Here is a 17,344-nt window from a genome sequence, read left to right as displayed (position 1 = left end):
TAACTTTTTATTGACATTAAGCTATATCTAGTGTGATTTCCCCTGACAACTAGAAGCTATTAGCAAAATTGTTGTGGAAGTAAAGTTAATTTGTTATGTTGATACACAGTGCCGTAACTAGCCTTTTATGCGCCCGGTGCGAGCTTTCAAAACTGCGCCCTTGAAAAATGCTCTAACCAGTTTCTGACAATAAAGTGGACAAATGTGCATAAAAAAATGTAACCTTTTTGAATAAAAAGAAACCTTCTGCGTGCGGAGCGATTGTGTAAGGTTGTTCATGGATGGAAAATGAATACAATTGATCAAATCATTTACCTAAATTCGAAATTTTGACCATTCCATGAAGACCGAAAAGTGACCGGTCGTATAAAAACGTTTTATGGATTTGCGTTTCACTATCGAAAAACATTGGCTAAAACTCATTTTTTATAACAAATAATAAATCAAATTCATGTTTAAATGCAGTTTATGACATAATTTTTAAATTGTCACTATTAATATTTTTTACTGAATAACCTGTAAAAGTTAATTCTACAATTTCTGAAAAATCACCTAAAAGTAACCTTTTCATTAGTGTAACCTAAAAGTAACCAATGCAGTTCAAAAGTAACCTTCTGGCAACACTGCGGCTATCTGAATGCGTGATTCTCGATGTATCGGGGAATCCCCGAACATTGGGTGGGACGTCGCGGCAGAATGGAACGTTTGTGAATCGTTTAGTTTTGTAAGTCATCCTTTTCACTCTTGTCGAACGATGAATTTTCTATCTATCTCTCGCACGCTAGTGCGTCAGTAACGCCGCACGTAGTTAATGAATAAAATCAAAGATAAAGGGAGGACCAATGAATGTGGCTGACAGCAATGACAGCGTAACGTGAACTATATGTACATCTCCTCAGCTAGATTGACAGATTTGCTTAGAACTTCTAAGTTAGAAGTGGCGCCCTCCAAATGAATATAGACAGAAATTGTCTCATAGTTACGGTATAGGTACTTTTGTTTGTGTATGTAATATTGCGAGCAAGACAAGGTGGATTTATATTTGTCTGATGTGTCGTGACGTGACGCGTCAGAACTGTATCGGTTCCATACATAAGCCATCACAACACAACACAACACGTTACGCACTAGTGTGAACGTTACCATCCTACTAATATTATAAACGCGAAAGTTTGTATGGATGATGGATGGATGTTTGTTACTCTTTCACGCAAAAACTACTGAATGGATTTTAATGAAACTTTACAATAATATAGCTTATACATCAGAATAACACATAGGCTACAATTTATAAACATATTGTTCGAAATACTAATCCTGCGCAGACGAAGTCGCGGGCACCAGCTAGTACTAAATGTATGAAACCGATACCGTTCTGACGCGTCGTCACGTCACGACACATCAGACAAATATAAAACCACCTTTACAAGTGTTGTTGTTTCAAGATCGCTTGAAAAATGCCATATAGATATAGATAGTACAGAGGGCGCGTCTACACCATATTCGCAATAAAACAAAATGTACCTACTAACTACCATGCATGAAACAAAACTAGATACTGGTCTGGTCATTTCTGCGCCCCTCCAGGGTCTGCGCCCTGTGCCTGGGCACTGCTGGCACCGCCCTAGTTACGGCACTGTTGATACATTGCAAGAACTATAATTAGCAAAATAAAATCTTATCAGACGGGTATTATCTTGAAGCGCTTATTTGACATTATCGTACCGTATCTTGTATCCACCTTAGTCGTCCTTGTTGACGATGAAAACAATTGAGATAAATCACAATAGCAGAAGCTGTAGGTAGACTGTGAGTGTGTAATATCGACTTTGAACAGTAATCGTATGGTTTACTTTTCAAGATATGTAATCCTACTCGTGTATCTTAAGGCGATTAGAGTCCTCGATCCGCGCCAAATGGGCATTTTGTAAAGCCTACTCCTCTTTTACTGCTGGATAGAAATAGTTGAAAAAAATATATGTTATACAACAGTTCAAGGACTACATTTGTGACGTTTGAATTTTCGCTACGTCTCTTTGTTTTGGATTAAAAAAATAAATACGGGACATCGATTTTTTACTTAAATTCCCTACTCCTCCAAAACGGCTATGTTAATTTAAAAGATTTTTGCACGAATAGATTAGGAATTCTTTAATCTTTAAATGACACGTTGGGTTTTTCAATCGAACATTACTTTCATTCATAAATTTTACTTTTGATAAATTCCGAACGTTTTGCTGTTGAGGGGGCCTTCGCGGGGTGCGGGCGGCAGTCGGCCGCTGGCCTTCAGACGGGGAGGTTGTGTCACTCGCTGCAAACTGACATTAGCGATCAAAATGAATTTTTTCTTTGGCTGAGTTGCACCACCTGACGTGACCTAACTTTGACCGTAGCTTTGGCGATAACCGGTGTTTTTTGTATGGAGTTAGACAGACTTTTGACGCTTGTCAAAGTTGAAGTAAGATGGTGCAACCCAGCTTTTGTTCGACAATAGATTTTATGTCAGAATTGTTCATAGAGTACGTGCAGTCAGACGATACAATTGAATTATGACGCGCTCAGACGCTATTTTCTACCTGAATAGAATCTATTAGTGTAAAAAAACTATAATTGACTCCAAAACAACTGCACTAGATAAATACAAGTAGAAAAATTATTACGTTATTTATTTACTAGGCCTTTGCAATCAGTATCCAAATTAGGAGCTAGTCAGAATCTGTAACTTAATCGATTTACGTGAAGAAAACAATTTATATTTTTCATACTAAAAAAAAAAGGGTCTGCGGGTCTCGGTCTGCGGGTGTCTATGGGCGACGGTAATTGCTCGTTTGCCTCCTGTCACATTAAAAAAAATTAAGATAAAGTGGTATTGAATTGTTCCATAGAGCTTATTAAGAAATTTGGATACCTACTGATTACAAAATTAGCCATTTTCGGAGTCGGTGGCAGCCTACCTTTTGGTGAGTCGTTTTGGAGTTGGTTTTAATTTTTAGTGAAATTAATCTATTTCATGCCTTTAGTAGACTATAGGTACTCAGTAGACCTTGTTGTTGCCACTGAAGGTGCATAGGTACACAGTACATTGATACCATATTTTTCATGTTAAGTGCAAATAAACTTCCCTAAATTACCAAACCATGAAACGTACCTATATTATTAAAAAGTTTCGCAGATAAGAACTGAAATCCTCTTATAAGGTGATGAATTTTAGGAGCATGTCATGAAACCAAAATTATTAGCATACAAGAGCTTGTTTTAAAAAAAAACTTTTTATTTATGATGGGGAATTTACTGCGGCGTAGTAGAGCAGAGATTTTCCGTTTGTAGATCGTAATAATTTCGAAGAATAGGGATGTTTCGTGGATAAAGCAAGAAAGTAGCAAGAGTTTGAATTAGTCCGTCGGTGAACTTACCAAAAACAAACTCTAAATGTATTTTTCACATTTTTAAACTTATGAAAATTTAAAGAGATGAAGCGCACCAAAGTTCAGAAGATGAGGCACATGACGTCAAGGCATGCTTAAAAATGTGGCGATTTGTGTCGTCACGCGGAATTTCATCGCATCATATCTTCGTAATTACTTGTTTAATTGACAAATAAAAATATCCTGTGTCCGGGTATTTCTCATCGCCACGGTTCTCATCGTCACCTTCGTGGCAAATTTTATTTCTAACTTATTTCAACTTTTTGTAAACAAAAATTGTAGCGCTTGATGTGAAGATTGTATTCTCAGTAAATCAGTCAAATAGTGAGTCTCGTTTGGAAGCTTTAACGTTTTGAATTTTTTGATGCCACGAAAGTGATTCTGTACTTCACAGCAATAATTTTTTCAAACTTTACTACTGTAAATGACTCTTAAGTGTTTTTAAAACATATATTTTGTCTTATTTTCATAGATAAATAGCAATAACATAATATAAATAGGTACCTACCTAAATACAAGATAAAATTTTACCGATAACGTCACCTACTAAGTTACAAGATTCTACGCAATTGGTTTTACGGGTGACAATGGTGGCATTCTGAAATGCTAAAGAAGCAAAAAAAATGATTATCAGTACCTCAATAAAAAAAAACTAACTGATTATCAGTCACTCAACAAAAATATATTTTTTATTGAGGCCAGAGGGCCTCGTATTTTTGTTGTACAACTTTTAACTCAAACTTCAGATTAAATTTATCTTAAAAACAGATACACAGTCACATAATTATACAGACATACATACAGTCATACAGACAGACAGACAACAAAAATACGAGGCCCTTATTTTTTTATTGATGTACCTACTGAACTCTACTTACCACGTATAATTTATTAGTTATTAAAATATTGTAAAAACATAAACTCCAGTCACTATATTTTAAAATAAACCAAAGCAAGAAATCACTTTCGTGGCCTAAAATCACCTTCGTGTATAAAACACCACGAAGTTGATGCCACGAAGGTGACGAAAATTTTAGTTTTTTATGAATTATCCTTAAATTTGAATTTAACGGTTCAAGTCGAATACTACACAAATAAGTCTAACATGTTAAGTTTTCAATGGCCTAAGTTTCAATTAAATTGTTAAAATTTTAGAGGTAGAAAATATTGTTCAAGCAAGCGACGGTATGTCTATGGATAATCACAAAAAGTTACGTATTTTTTTTGCGGAGCGACGATGAACCTATCTCACCTACCCAATGGCCGGAGCGCGACTGACGTTAACCGAATAGAATGCTGTGATTGGTTGCTGGTGTTCGGTTTAACGGCAATCTTGTATTATTACTCAAAATTTTAGGTACCTAAAATCGTGTGACCAACGTATTTTGCTTTCTCAATTCGAAATAATTATAAGAAGATATTTTTTTGAATATTGTGTGGAAAGTATATTTAATTACGATGATTTTAGTATATGCTACACACAAATTGAATGAAAATTGTGAATGCAGTAACCAAATGTTTCATTGCAACCGAAGGTGTGACACGATGAGAACGCGAAAAATGACCCCGTTTTTTATCGTTTCATGTGATGTTTTCGTATTATTTTTGCTTCTATTACGATAAAATTTATTTTGTATGTAGCTAAATAGATATTTTATCATCTGATATCAAAGTTATTGTTCTAACTTATACCGTTTATGAACTATTATTGTGTGACCATCAAATTTGAGTGTAAATGAGAAGTACCCGTCCAATATTTTTTGATAATGTAAAATTGACGGACCAAAAGTCTTTTTTTAAGAAACTAGCCTATTCTTATGGCCACATTCCAGCTCCATCATCAGACCCTGCAGTTTACCTTAGAGAATTGAATACTCATGATTTTCAAAGTAGCGTACTTACATAACATTAGGTACTTGCTTATACAGGGTGTCCCAAAAACAATGGATAACCTTTCAACCATCGATAGGCCTCGCCATGGTCTCCCTAACGTCCAATTTTGACCCCAGTAAAAATATCACCGTTTTCAAGATTTTTAAGCTTTTGTGCATTTTTAGAAAATTGTAATGAAATTATTTAGGTATAATAATAAATAAATACAAATCAAACAAGCCTAAACTCGATGGAATCGTTTAATCCCGGAGTTGCTATGGGGCCACTGGCATTCCAGCTCTACCATCAGATCAGCTCCATGTCATCACAATATTGCATTGTCACCCGAATTACATGTACTTATATCCGAAATTTTAACTCAATCAATTGATGAAGGATTTCTAATAAAAAGACAAATACATTTTCAGTTTATTCTTCATAAGTGACACAGAGAGAATGACAATAGACAAAAGCAGAAACATTTGCTTTTTTAGGCCATAGACAATACTAGGTACTAATGCCTTCCAATAGGGATGATGACTGGGTAATGAAATCGAAATTCTATTTAGTCCGTCAGACAGATAATTAGAAAATATTAGACTCATATTTTTTATTTTTTCCATAATCGAATAATTACAGTATTACGAGTATATTGAGTTGAAATCTCGCGTGATGTCACATTTGAGTAAAAATTCTACTCAAGCGTGGTGTATCGCGCCATTTCAACTCGATGTAGCACTGTTATTATTTAATTATGAAAGAAAATAAAAAATATGAGTCGAATATTTTCTATTATCTGTCTGACGGACAAATAATTGAAATTTTGTCATCTAGCCTAGTTGTCGTCAGGAAGTTGGTCTAACTAATTCAGCTTGCAAGATTCCACCCGAACAAACATTTATGTAATTACCTACATACATCATAAATTGCAAGCTAAATAAAAGCTTGTAATAAAGTCGGGTTTGTTCAAATTTCGAGAACGACTGAACCGACAAAAGCATTAGAAAATTTACGAAAAATAAAATAAAATTTTATCCCGTACAAAATGTTCATGGATTTTGTTATTTTTATTAAATACCTTTACGCCTGAGTTAAATGACACCGACATCAAGGTTCATCAATTTAAGTTTAAAATAATAGGCAGTAATGTATGAAGAAAGAGCTTCTATTCTGTATCTACCTATGCCCGTGTATTTTTGATCGGTGTCAAATCGGAGTTTTTGGTGCGGGGTACGCGGGTGTTGCTCGCGGCGTGAAGGTCAAACGCCCAAGGTCATTGAGGACTCTAATCGCCTTAAAAACGTCCGTATCAAAGCAAGTGGTCAGCGAACGTCTGTGAGTTTGTTAGAGGTTATACAATAAACTTCTCAGCCTGATAGCCAGTTACCGGTAAATGGTTGAATTGAACGCGTACGCGCTAGACGTAGCAACCTTGAGTGGCCATTCCAATGAGGCACTAGCAAAAATAGTAGGAAGCCCACTACTTGTTGTAGGTATTTATTGGCAACTTGTATCTATAATGTAACAAAGGTCAGTTTTGTTTGTTTACGTTTGTAAAGAATAATCTACAAATAGTGTTTCTAATCTTCTAATCCTGGAACACGTTCTAATAAACAAATTAAATTATAGGCATTTCTCCTAAATCTCTGACTGTACGAGTATTCTTTTTTTTTTTTTTTATGTGATAGAGGCAAACGAGCAGACGGATCACCTGATGGTAAGCCGTCGCCCATGTACACCCGCAACATCAGTGAAGTCACAAGTGCGCTGCCAACCTTTTAAATCCCATTCCCCCCCATATAATACCGAACGTATTCAAAGATATTAATTACCCAACGATCTAGAAGGTCGCGGGAAGCACCTGAATGCGGGTAGCGATGTATCGGTCGTTTTGAAAATCCTTGGAGGACATAATTTGGTTGAAGCGATGAACTCAAATGACATTACTAACTAGTTTGTAATAAGCAGACCAAATGGCAAATCTAATAAAGCTTTGAGTACACACTGCCTAATAAGACGAACAATATCAATGTGCTCAGCACATTTTTTATGCTCATGCGCAGATGCGCGTCACCTCTATTTGCGGATCGCAATACTGGTCTTGGGTCCATTATCTTATCAAACAAACTGGTTCTACCATAATCGATTCATTCAAATTGTATCTCGTGGTGCGTGTGTTGTGAATTCTTGCATATATTTCGTCTCTTTCAAAGTGTTTTTTGCAATCAATAAGTTGTTTTTTGCTGTTCTATTTCATCGTTGTTCAAAAGCTGTTCTGATAGGTTTATCAACCGAAGATAAATCGCTAAACTCATAGTCTGCCTTTAAAGAAACCTGTATACGAGAAATAACCCAAGTCGCATAGTAGTCCAAAGACAGTCAAACTTTCTTTCAATCAGACTACTTAGCAAGCTGTTTTCCATTTAAGTGTTCAGTCAACCAAAGCCTTTCTCTCGTTTATAATGTTACTGTTTAAGATAACTAAGTGTGAAAATAAATAGACTAAATAAAAAAAATAGTAATTTGGATTTATATTTCGAAAAGAAAATAGTCTTGCAAATTTTTAAATGGCTGGCTCTCACATTTCCTGAATGGTTATTTTACACATTGGTGGTAGTACCTACTTAGTTCCTTTACTATATGCAATTATTGGAAAACATTTAACTGTAGCAGGCCTCCGTCACTCGCCTATGCCGGCCGAGATAATTACCTACAGCGCGCGACAACTTCAAGTTGCAAATCAGTCCGGGCCGCCACGCGCCTGTTTGCACACGTGTATCTATACACGCTCGGTCGATCATAGTCGCAATCAAGGTTTATTGTTCCAACAGCACTGTTATTCTTCTTTAATGAAAAATTGTAATATTTAGGAATAATAATTAACTGTAGTGATTTAAATAATAAAAAAAAAACTACACTTTTTAAATAATAAATTATTTTGAAATACTTATGACAAAAAACTATAGCAAAAAAATTATTTTAGCTAATAAAAACATTAACTTTACTTCATTACTTCACCGTGTCTATTTTCCGACACTACACCTTTTAAAACTGTTTGTTTAATTTCGAATTATCGCAACACTGAAGTTTATTAATAGGTACTTTAGAGATGGTACGATTATACAAACTCCACTAGATTAAAGTTTTCTAATCGTAAATACAATAAATGCTTCTTAAAATAAAGTTTTTATTTATTTTACTTTGCTCATACAACCCTGACGCTTGAGCGGTGACGTAGATCAATTCTTAACACAAAAAAATGCGCTCTTGTGAGCGTAGTAGTAAGGTGCGATTTCGAATGCACCATGTGCGTTGGATATTTTGCTTTATTATTATTACCGTTAAAATGTCGGCATCTGATCCTACACAAAGGAGTGCAATTTCTGTTGCTACTATTATGTATTCTGTGACTGTAGTAAGAAACTTATGAGTCACGAAAAGTCTGCGTTCATCCGAAACGGCGTGAGTCATGCCACAGTGGCGCCTTACGGAGGCTGTGTCACGTCTCCGGAACTAAATCCTGCTTCGAAGTTTCCTGATTTAGTACTACGGTTTCTGATAAACATAGGCAGATTACTCACTGCGGGCACTTGGTATATGGCACGTGTGTTTATGGATGTTGTATGCAACTGGGATGAGTAAAGGTTCATTTGAAACTGTACTGCAACTGGACATGGCCTTTGAGTAGTTTTGATGTAGGTACTCCATAGTAGGGACTGAGTAGATGAACTGCTTGCATTTGAAAATTTAATAAAGTACCTACATTTTAAATAAATTAGAAAGAGATACGAGATTCGACTCTACATACTTACCCCCTTACTAATAAAAGTTATTCACTCGTTGAACACTTGTTTGAAGTGACGTTTAGTATGGAAATATTACATTAAACTAATATAAAGGTTGCATAGTAAATATTAAAATTATTAACTGACGATTTGGGAGCTCTACCAAAATTGTATGTGACGGCCTTTTACATCGCAAACTACTTTCATAGTAAGGATTGTCGTTCTATCAAAAATAGCTACCAACTTTGTCATTAAAAGTGAGCAGCTGCTCATTCACTTCTCTTATTGTTTACTTTAATACTTATTCCTTTTTCAGTCTGTGTCATCGCTTCGTCTAGACTGCATAAAATAGAACGATGAGTCGTTTCTTCCACCACCTTTTTACTTTATTTTGCAATTCAATTGGCAATATATAGTTGACCCACGCTGAACTGTCCCACCAAACTCAATGACAGGGGGGCGCTACCATCGTTCAACTATATGGTTTCCAACATGGCAAAAATCTGAACCAGCGATTCGGTATTGACGGTGGCGCCCCACTGTCAATGTCATCGACAGGACAGTCCAGTATTTTGGAACTATACCTGTTTATAGTCTTTTTCAGCTAAGATGATCCGTATGACACTTTAAGGTTATCCATATTACGCATACTACATATGCAGAATATTTTTGAAAAAATATTTGTATTTCATTAGCAATATAATAAAAAAAAAATTAACTACTTGTCTTGAAATATATAGTAAAATCTGAGTCTATTGATTATATTTTAATTAAATACGATGTAAAAATATTTTTTATTTAATGTACGCAATGTGTGAAACGGAATAGATTTTGTGCTGGGGTATTTGTTGTATAACAAAATCGATTATTTCCGCGGTTCATTAATCGATTGTAGTGATTACTTAGTTATTAAAAACATCTCAAAAATCAACTATATTTTTCGATTGTTGACTTTAATAAACGCATTGAAAATAAATTAATAGTTTTTAATTTAAAGAAATAGAACCAGAACTTTTTAGGAATCGTTTTTTTGAACACGAAGTCCATGGAATTTGAATATTATCAATAAAAAATTGTTACAATAATATTTGTAATTAAAAAAAACATGTTTTTTTGTTAAATAACACATATACAAAATATTTCTCTAAAAGTAGGTTTCACTAACTCTTAGAAAAAAATCGATAGATAAATCGCTATGGTTTAGTTATGTGACATCTCTATAACTTTCAAACTCGAAACGTCATACGAATCATCTTAGGTGAAAAAGACTATAGCTCAAATGCAGTATTTGTGGTATTCGTTTACACTGAATTTGCAATCACTTCTTCGTAATTGTAAAAAGTATCTACGAATAAAATTGTGTTATGGGCAGGAAGACTAGGTAAGAAATAATTGACTGTAAATTTTCTTCATTGGTTGTCACTAGTCAGTCATGTTCAAAATACTTTCATAGATGTTTTTCATAATTTTCTTTCAACCATGCATGAAGAATATGTAAGTAGGTGCACTTTGTTACATAAATACGCGTGTAAAGTACCAACAACCGACCGATAAATACGGTTTTGTTATTGTTTTTAGAACAGTTGATAAGCTCACCGAGTAGCGTTGTAGTGCTTAATCTTACAAGGATCTACCTAGATAAGATACCAAATAATCTGATTTTAGGAAGCGAATTACACAATAGCTATTTTTAGTACGCTGATATTTCGCTCTCTTCAATAAAATAGAAATCACAATGATACTTAGTGCAATTGTATTTTAACTAAATACCTATTATTGTTTTACCTATCTGTTATAATAACTCTTTTCCTAATATTTTCTATCTGTTTTCTTATACGAGAGTACTAATTCTAAATGAAGACGCTATACTTTGTTATTTTCCCAAAATCATAAATCGATCGTTATAAATTTATTATCATTGGTTTTGTGCGTGCAATATCCAGATGTTCTAATCACCTATCTCTTCTTTTATAACGGTATAATTTTATTTACGTTCATTCCTAATGGAACCTCGTCGATAGATCTAGTTACGTTCTTCTCCGGTAGCTTCTTCAAGGGTGAATGGTTTCAATTTAAATATTAGTCAGGCCTATGCATTATTATAACTGTGCGGAGTGTTAGCACAATTATTACTCGAACAGACAGCATACTTACTCGCAATCCATGGAGCATAGCATACCCATAGCCAAGCCGTGTCGATCGTCGGTTCCTTGTTATTCTGACAGATTGTTAAGACAGTAGCAGCTGCAAGCCTTAAGTCATAAATTAGTGACCATTTGTCATAATGCCAAAGATGCGCAAGAAGAGGATAGTAACGACCAAAATGCTAGTTAAATAGATTTCATTAAGGGTTTAATGTGTTTACTACACGATATCACTATGGAGTCAAAGCTTTTCCAACAATACATTCCAAATCTTTAACCGTTGTTTATTGTTATCGATTGTTATTATTAAAATCAATTTGGTGATTAGATAATAATATAGCACTTCTAAAAACATAAAAATATTCTGTTAAGATATTTTGGTTAATATGCAAATCGACGTGCCATGAGTTAATGAAAGTTCTTGTCGCACTAGAGGTAAAATATTGATTAAATTCTCTTGTATTACTGATGGCCCGATCAATCATGTTCATGCATAGCGTGTTTAGTCAGTAAACAAATAAACATTTACCAATTCACATGAAGATAATAACTAGGGTTTTGTAATGAGCATAATATGCTATATTATTTAAAATTCCTGAACAAATGCTGAAAATTTTGCGACCTTAGCCCTGCTGATCCTATTGTTACAATACTTACAATAGCAAACAACGCTAAGAATGCCCGATATTTATTGGGCACTTTGCTTCGAAGCGTTCGTGCGGCGATTATTTAAACAGGTACAATTGCTATTTTAAACTTGTAAACATTAGCTACAGAACTTTTGTTGATTGAAACCAACTAGAGGTCGCGTTGACGTCGCTTTGCATGAGGTAAAAACCGTGTACTTTGTATTCGTTTGTACGGAAAATAGGCAACAATGGTTTTAACACACGTTATAAGTTTTAGCGTGTGTGTTATCGTAGGTTTTCGTGACAGTTCGTTAGTATCAAACATTACTGATGTTGGAAAAGGCTTTGAAACTCATACTGATAAGATAAAAAAGTGCAATAGGACATAATATTTGGACTGAGATTCGAAATGGAAATTAAGAAGTTGGTTCGCATATTCGCTCGAGTAGAAAGTTATTTTACAAAGACCTTTCGTTTCTTTTAGTGCGTTTGAATTGTGAATTAGGTTTGTTATTGCGAATATCCGAACCTGGTCCTGTGAAGTGAATGCGTGTATTAAACATAATATGTTTTTTAACAAAGAGTTCAAATCTCAAACCTTGTCTTGCTGATTCTAGTGCCAAATTAAAGTTATAAACAAAGTTTCATTGATTACTTATTATGCCGTTATATTTAGTCTTATTTTTTTACCTGGTGTCCCGGCATAGTTAGCGGCGACTGTCGCAGTCGCCAGTACTATTCCCAGCGCCGTGATAAACAACCAACAACTGTGGCTGCTTTTCATAATGAAGAATTCCATTGCTATTTTAAAATAAATGGTGTGATAAATCTTCTTCTTCCATTTAATAATCCATATGAATTACAAGTTATAGTACAAGTTCCATGACATGGATTTTTAATCGAGGATTCTATTTCGATCGATTCCAATTTTAACAGTGCAGAAGAGGGCGAATTCCATAGATTGCGTTATGCGTACCTACGGCGTCGTACAGTACAATCACTATTACCGTAAATTCTTTAGAACTTGAAAACACTGACTCATTTTGATTTAAACCATACGGTTCGGAGTTTTATGTAAATAAGATATTTTCACTGGCACATAGTAAAACTTTTGTTGACACTTTTGAAGTTGTTATTGGTGTTATGTTTACGACACAGTATCCGAGGAATAAGGTCACTGAGAAACTTGTTCAAGAGCGCGACACGTGATATTTGAATGGAAGGCGCGACGCGGCCGCTCCGCGCGATGGTTCGTACAGAATGTTTCGCCCGATGACGCGCTACGGCCGGCTAGCGCGGACCAAAACTACTTACGCTACGTTATCGCTAAAAGTATTATTCCAACAATTAGATACTACCATGTTGATTAGCGATCTATACTTTGCTCACATTGTAATGTATTGACATTGCTGCGGCTGACTGACTGCGGTTTCGGAACAATGTCACTTACAACAATACACGCTGTAACGAAATACTGTGTGGAAATTGTGCGATATTACGCATATATATATGTAACTAGAACAATCTAAAATGGATTTGCAATCAATTTCTTAAACAAGCGTACATGCTGTGTGTGTTTATTTTCCTGTTGTTAAAGTTTAAATTTATCCTTAAACATACTATGTTAAGTACCTACTTTAGGTAGGTACATAATTTCCAGCTTAAAACGAATCAAGTATTTTATTCATATGACTATGTAAGTTAAAATTAAATTAAACAAAATACTTCAAAAGTTTTTCGAGCTTCAAAAAAATCCTATCATGAAACCACGGCCAACAACAACCAACCAGCCAACAACCAAAACAGCGGACTGCAAATGAAATAGCTTTTGGAGCTCCGTACAATTATTTTTATAATAGCAAACATTAGTATGTTATCACTGGTAATACACACTGATTATTTTATTATACATAGACTGTCGTCTTGAGGTATTTTGGACGAAAAGATGCTAGGGTCATTTCGCCTGTTCGCGTCCATCGCCCAATTCGCGTCCATTTTGCCGATCTCCTTTTAAAAATCCTCGAAAACAAGTCAACTAACACACCAATCAAACGAAAAGTTATTACCACTAATACGTCAATGTATAAGAGGCACGCACACATAGACAAAAGTCCTGTGCGTCCAACCATTCCTGTTTAGAAAAATAGTTACTCTCGGCTGTTCAACAAGGAAGCTCACACGCACTGCATGTTTAGATAAAAATTAGTGTGCAGCGGCGTGTTTGATGGTAAGTTTTATATTGTTTTATGTGAATTTTAGGATAGTTAGCTATTTCTATAGTTTAATGATGAAAAAAGGTATAATGTTTATTATGAATTTGGTAATGTTTTTTTATATTTAACGAATAAATAAGGTGGACGCGAATTACTACATCGATTTTACAAAACTTCCACTTTGCGTCCACAATGGACGCAAACTATACCTATCCTCTATAATAATAAACCAAATTGCGTCCACTGTTTTCGTTAAATACTTGCTTATAAAAAAAATTTAAAACATACTGTTTAATATTAATGTGTATAGATAAGGTCATTTTAAGAATACAAGTTCACCCATCTGACCCTATGTGAGCTACTTTTATTTTAATTGATATTTTTGTTTTTGTTTAATTTTTTCCAAAATTTGAACTAAAAACTGCCAAAATTTTTTTTCTCGCGTGTTTTTAACCACTTTTGTTATTTGATATTAATATCGAATATGTTTTTAGTCAAATAAATTCAATTTCAGATCCAGGTAATGATTGGATAGCTAGTTACGAGCCGCGAAAGTTTAACAAAGGTACAAACCACGATAAAAATTTCAACTTGGAATTCGATTTAAAAAAAATTAAAGGTGATAGTGGATTGCCAATGATCTTAAAAACATCTCTAGCTTCTCTTCTTTCCAATGATATGTCACGTCATGTAGTAATTAGATATTGAAATTCGTCAAAAATTCAAAGTTTAGGGAAGAAAATGGAACAATAATACAAAAGTAGTTGAATGGCTTCTTAACATTTCTAAATGTGGATTTCCAGTAAAAAGCAAGAATTGTGGGATACTGTTAAAAAAATAATTCGAGACGGAGAGTTTAAAAATAATTTCAAAGATGATCGTCCAGGTCAAAAATTGTTTGAAAAATGTTTGGCCAGAAATAAAGAATTTTTTACTTAAACCAATGTTGAGAAGAATTATTTTTATTTTTTAAAGTGAGTTTTAAATGATGATAATGTTGATTTTTAATAATTCAGTTTATTGTTAAATAAAGAAATTGTTCAAATACAATCTTTCTTTATTAATTCTTAAAAATATCACCCCTATATTCCTTTTCTAAGCTGCTGGACGCTAAATGGTCCACGGGTGGACGCAATTTGGATTTTGTGGACGCAAACTGGGTATAACGCCTAATTCTGAAGTTTATCTATTTAAAAAGAAAACGCAAGATGTTTCTAATACAACTGAAAGTTAATCTTAAAATAGAATATATAATGAATACATTACACAAATTTGTCATAGAAATGAGTGCTGGGGCATTTTTATTATTGCCGTCAAACTTGCCAACTGCACTAAATGGACGCGAACAGGCGAAATGACCCTACGTAGCTTCCCGAACGCTGCCCAGCCGAGTTGGATTCGACGATTGACCTCTTTCTCGAAACCTACCTAGTTGAATCGACGACCTAATAAAGGTAGCAGGAAGACGCGGATGCAGGCCGCTACCAACCATGCCAGTAGAAGAAAAAAATTGAGACAAAATAGCATCTTGACACGTCCATGTCTGCAGAAGAATAATTTTGGCAGAAAATAGAATCTTGTTAGGTGGAAAGATCTTATTACTACAATCTTCTGTCATTGCGCTTAACACATTTTGATCATCTATACTTATAATAAATCTGTAGAGAAGTCAATTCTGTACATGAAATATATTTTCAAAATAACTATCAGGGGGTGATTAGTGATCGATACTGATGCCAAAAATGCAATCAGTAAAATTTTTGTCTGTCTGTCCGTCTGTGTGTTCCTTAAAGAAACAAAAACTACTCAACGGATTTTAACGAAACTTGGTACAATTATTCTTCATACTCCTGGGCAGGTTATAGTATACTTAGGAATTCCCACGGGAACAGGAATTAGCGGGAAAATTCTTTTGTATGAAAAATCTAAACCGCTTAAGTTAGATGAAGGGGGTAAACGGGATCCACGCGTACGAAGTCGCGGGCGGCCGCTAGTCGGTAATAATAGTCCAGTTAAGTAATTTAATCATATAATAATTTGCATGGGCAACAGGTTAAAAGTAACGATAACAGAATTATTGAAATTTGTAACGATGTTACCGCTTCCCGGACACAAGTAACGGTAATGACTCACTCTGTGTCCATTACAACCGCCATTACCGTGATAAACGATGGTCGGCTCTGGATGCTTTAGTTGAAATAACTAAAACATTACCAATACATAATTTACAAAATAAATGCATCTTGCAGATCTTGTTGATAATTCATAATCAAAGGTTTAGGTAAAAATGTTATTATCTAAGACTGGGTTCAACTTTAACAAACGTCAAAAAACTGTCTAACTCCATACGAAAAACATCGCTTCTCGTTAGTTACCGTCAAAGTTAGGTGGTGCAACTCAGCTTAAAAATATTTGATAACATTTGACAGTAAACTACTTTATGTTGCAGAATCGCATATAATACAACTTGTAACAAGCAACTATATTTATCTACATGTAAACAATGTCTGAAAATACAATTGGCCACAACAGTAACAAGAAAATATCCATATTCCTTTGATATTTACTTTAAAAAAGATACGATCATTATCAGCTATAATACGAGTAGTACAGTGATAAGATTATATAATCATAATGTGAAATGCTTTAAATTGTATTTTTTTTAGGAATATTCGCTCTTATCCCGATCAAAATAGAGATCATTGTGGGATATGGATTTTGGTCTTTACAATGTTTGGGATCATTAATAAATGTCTTAATTGTGATTGATAGTCCACATCGGCTCACGTGGGCGACACATACAAAATTATCTGTCATCCCCAACAATCTACAAAAGTGGGATTGGGTTACAGTGACACATGATCCTTCTGTCTTTATAAATTGACTAGATATATCCCAGCGCGTCTGCTATAAAAATATAGGCACGTGAAAAGTACACAAAGGTTTTTCCAGTGTCTACTACAAGAAAGCGCTATTATTTGTATACAGGGTGTCCGTTTAAGTATGGATCAAACAAAAAGGATTGATTCTACTGCTCAAATGCAACAACTTTTCTAAAGAAACAATGTCAAAATTCTCAAAAAAGTTGGTCCCCATACCTAATTTGCTAATTAGTGATAAAAAATTGTATGGATAAGTTTTCTCTTTTAAGATTTGAACTTCCTTCTCTTGGGGAAAATTGTTGCATTTGAGCAGTACCTAGAAATAATCTTTTGTTCGATTAAACGGACAACTGCAATATACAGGAAGCATAGTAAGATGCTTACATAACAAAGT

General features: G+C 34.6%; 1 protein-coding gene across 7 annotated transcripts in view; it reads right to left on the bottom strand.

Annotated features, from left to right (window-relative positions):
- Positions 1–13,106, bottom strand: part of LOC135073197 (vascular endothelial growth factor receptor 1) — a 45,116-nt gene extending 32,010 nt beyond the window's left edge. For all 7 annotated transcript variants that reach the window (XM_063967279.1, XM_063967280.1, XM_063967283.1 and 4 more), the window contains exon 1: positions 12,546–13,106. In XM_063967279.1, the coding sequence (XP_063823349.1) occupies positions 12,546–12,654 (109 nt within the window). In that variant the 5' untranslated portion in view covers positions 12,655–13,106. The remainder of the gene's footprint in view (positions 1–12,545) is intronic.
- Positions 13,107–17,344: the final 4,238 nt, after the last annotated feature.

Source organism: Ostrinia nubilalis, chromosome 7 (genome assembly GCF_963855985.1).
Source record: "Ostrinia nubilalis chromosome 7, ilOstNubi1.1, whole genome shotgun sequence".
NCBI classification, from domain to species: Eukaryota; Metazoa; Arthropoda; class Insecta; order Lepidoptera; family Crambidae; genus Ostrinia; species Ostrinia nubilalis.
Note: the sequence above shows the minus strand (reverse complement) of the source record. Positions and strands in the feature narration are given on the sequence as shown.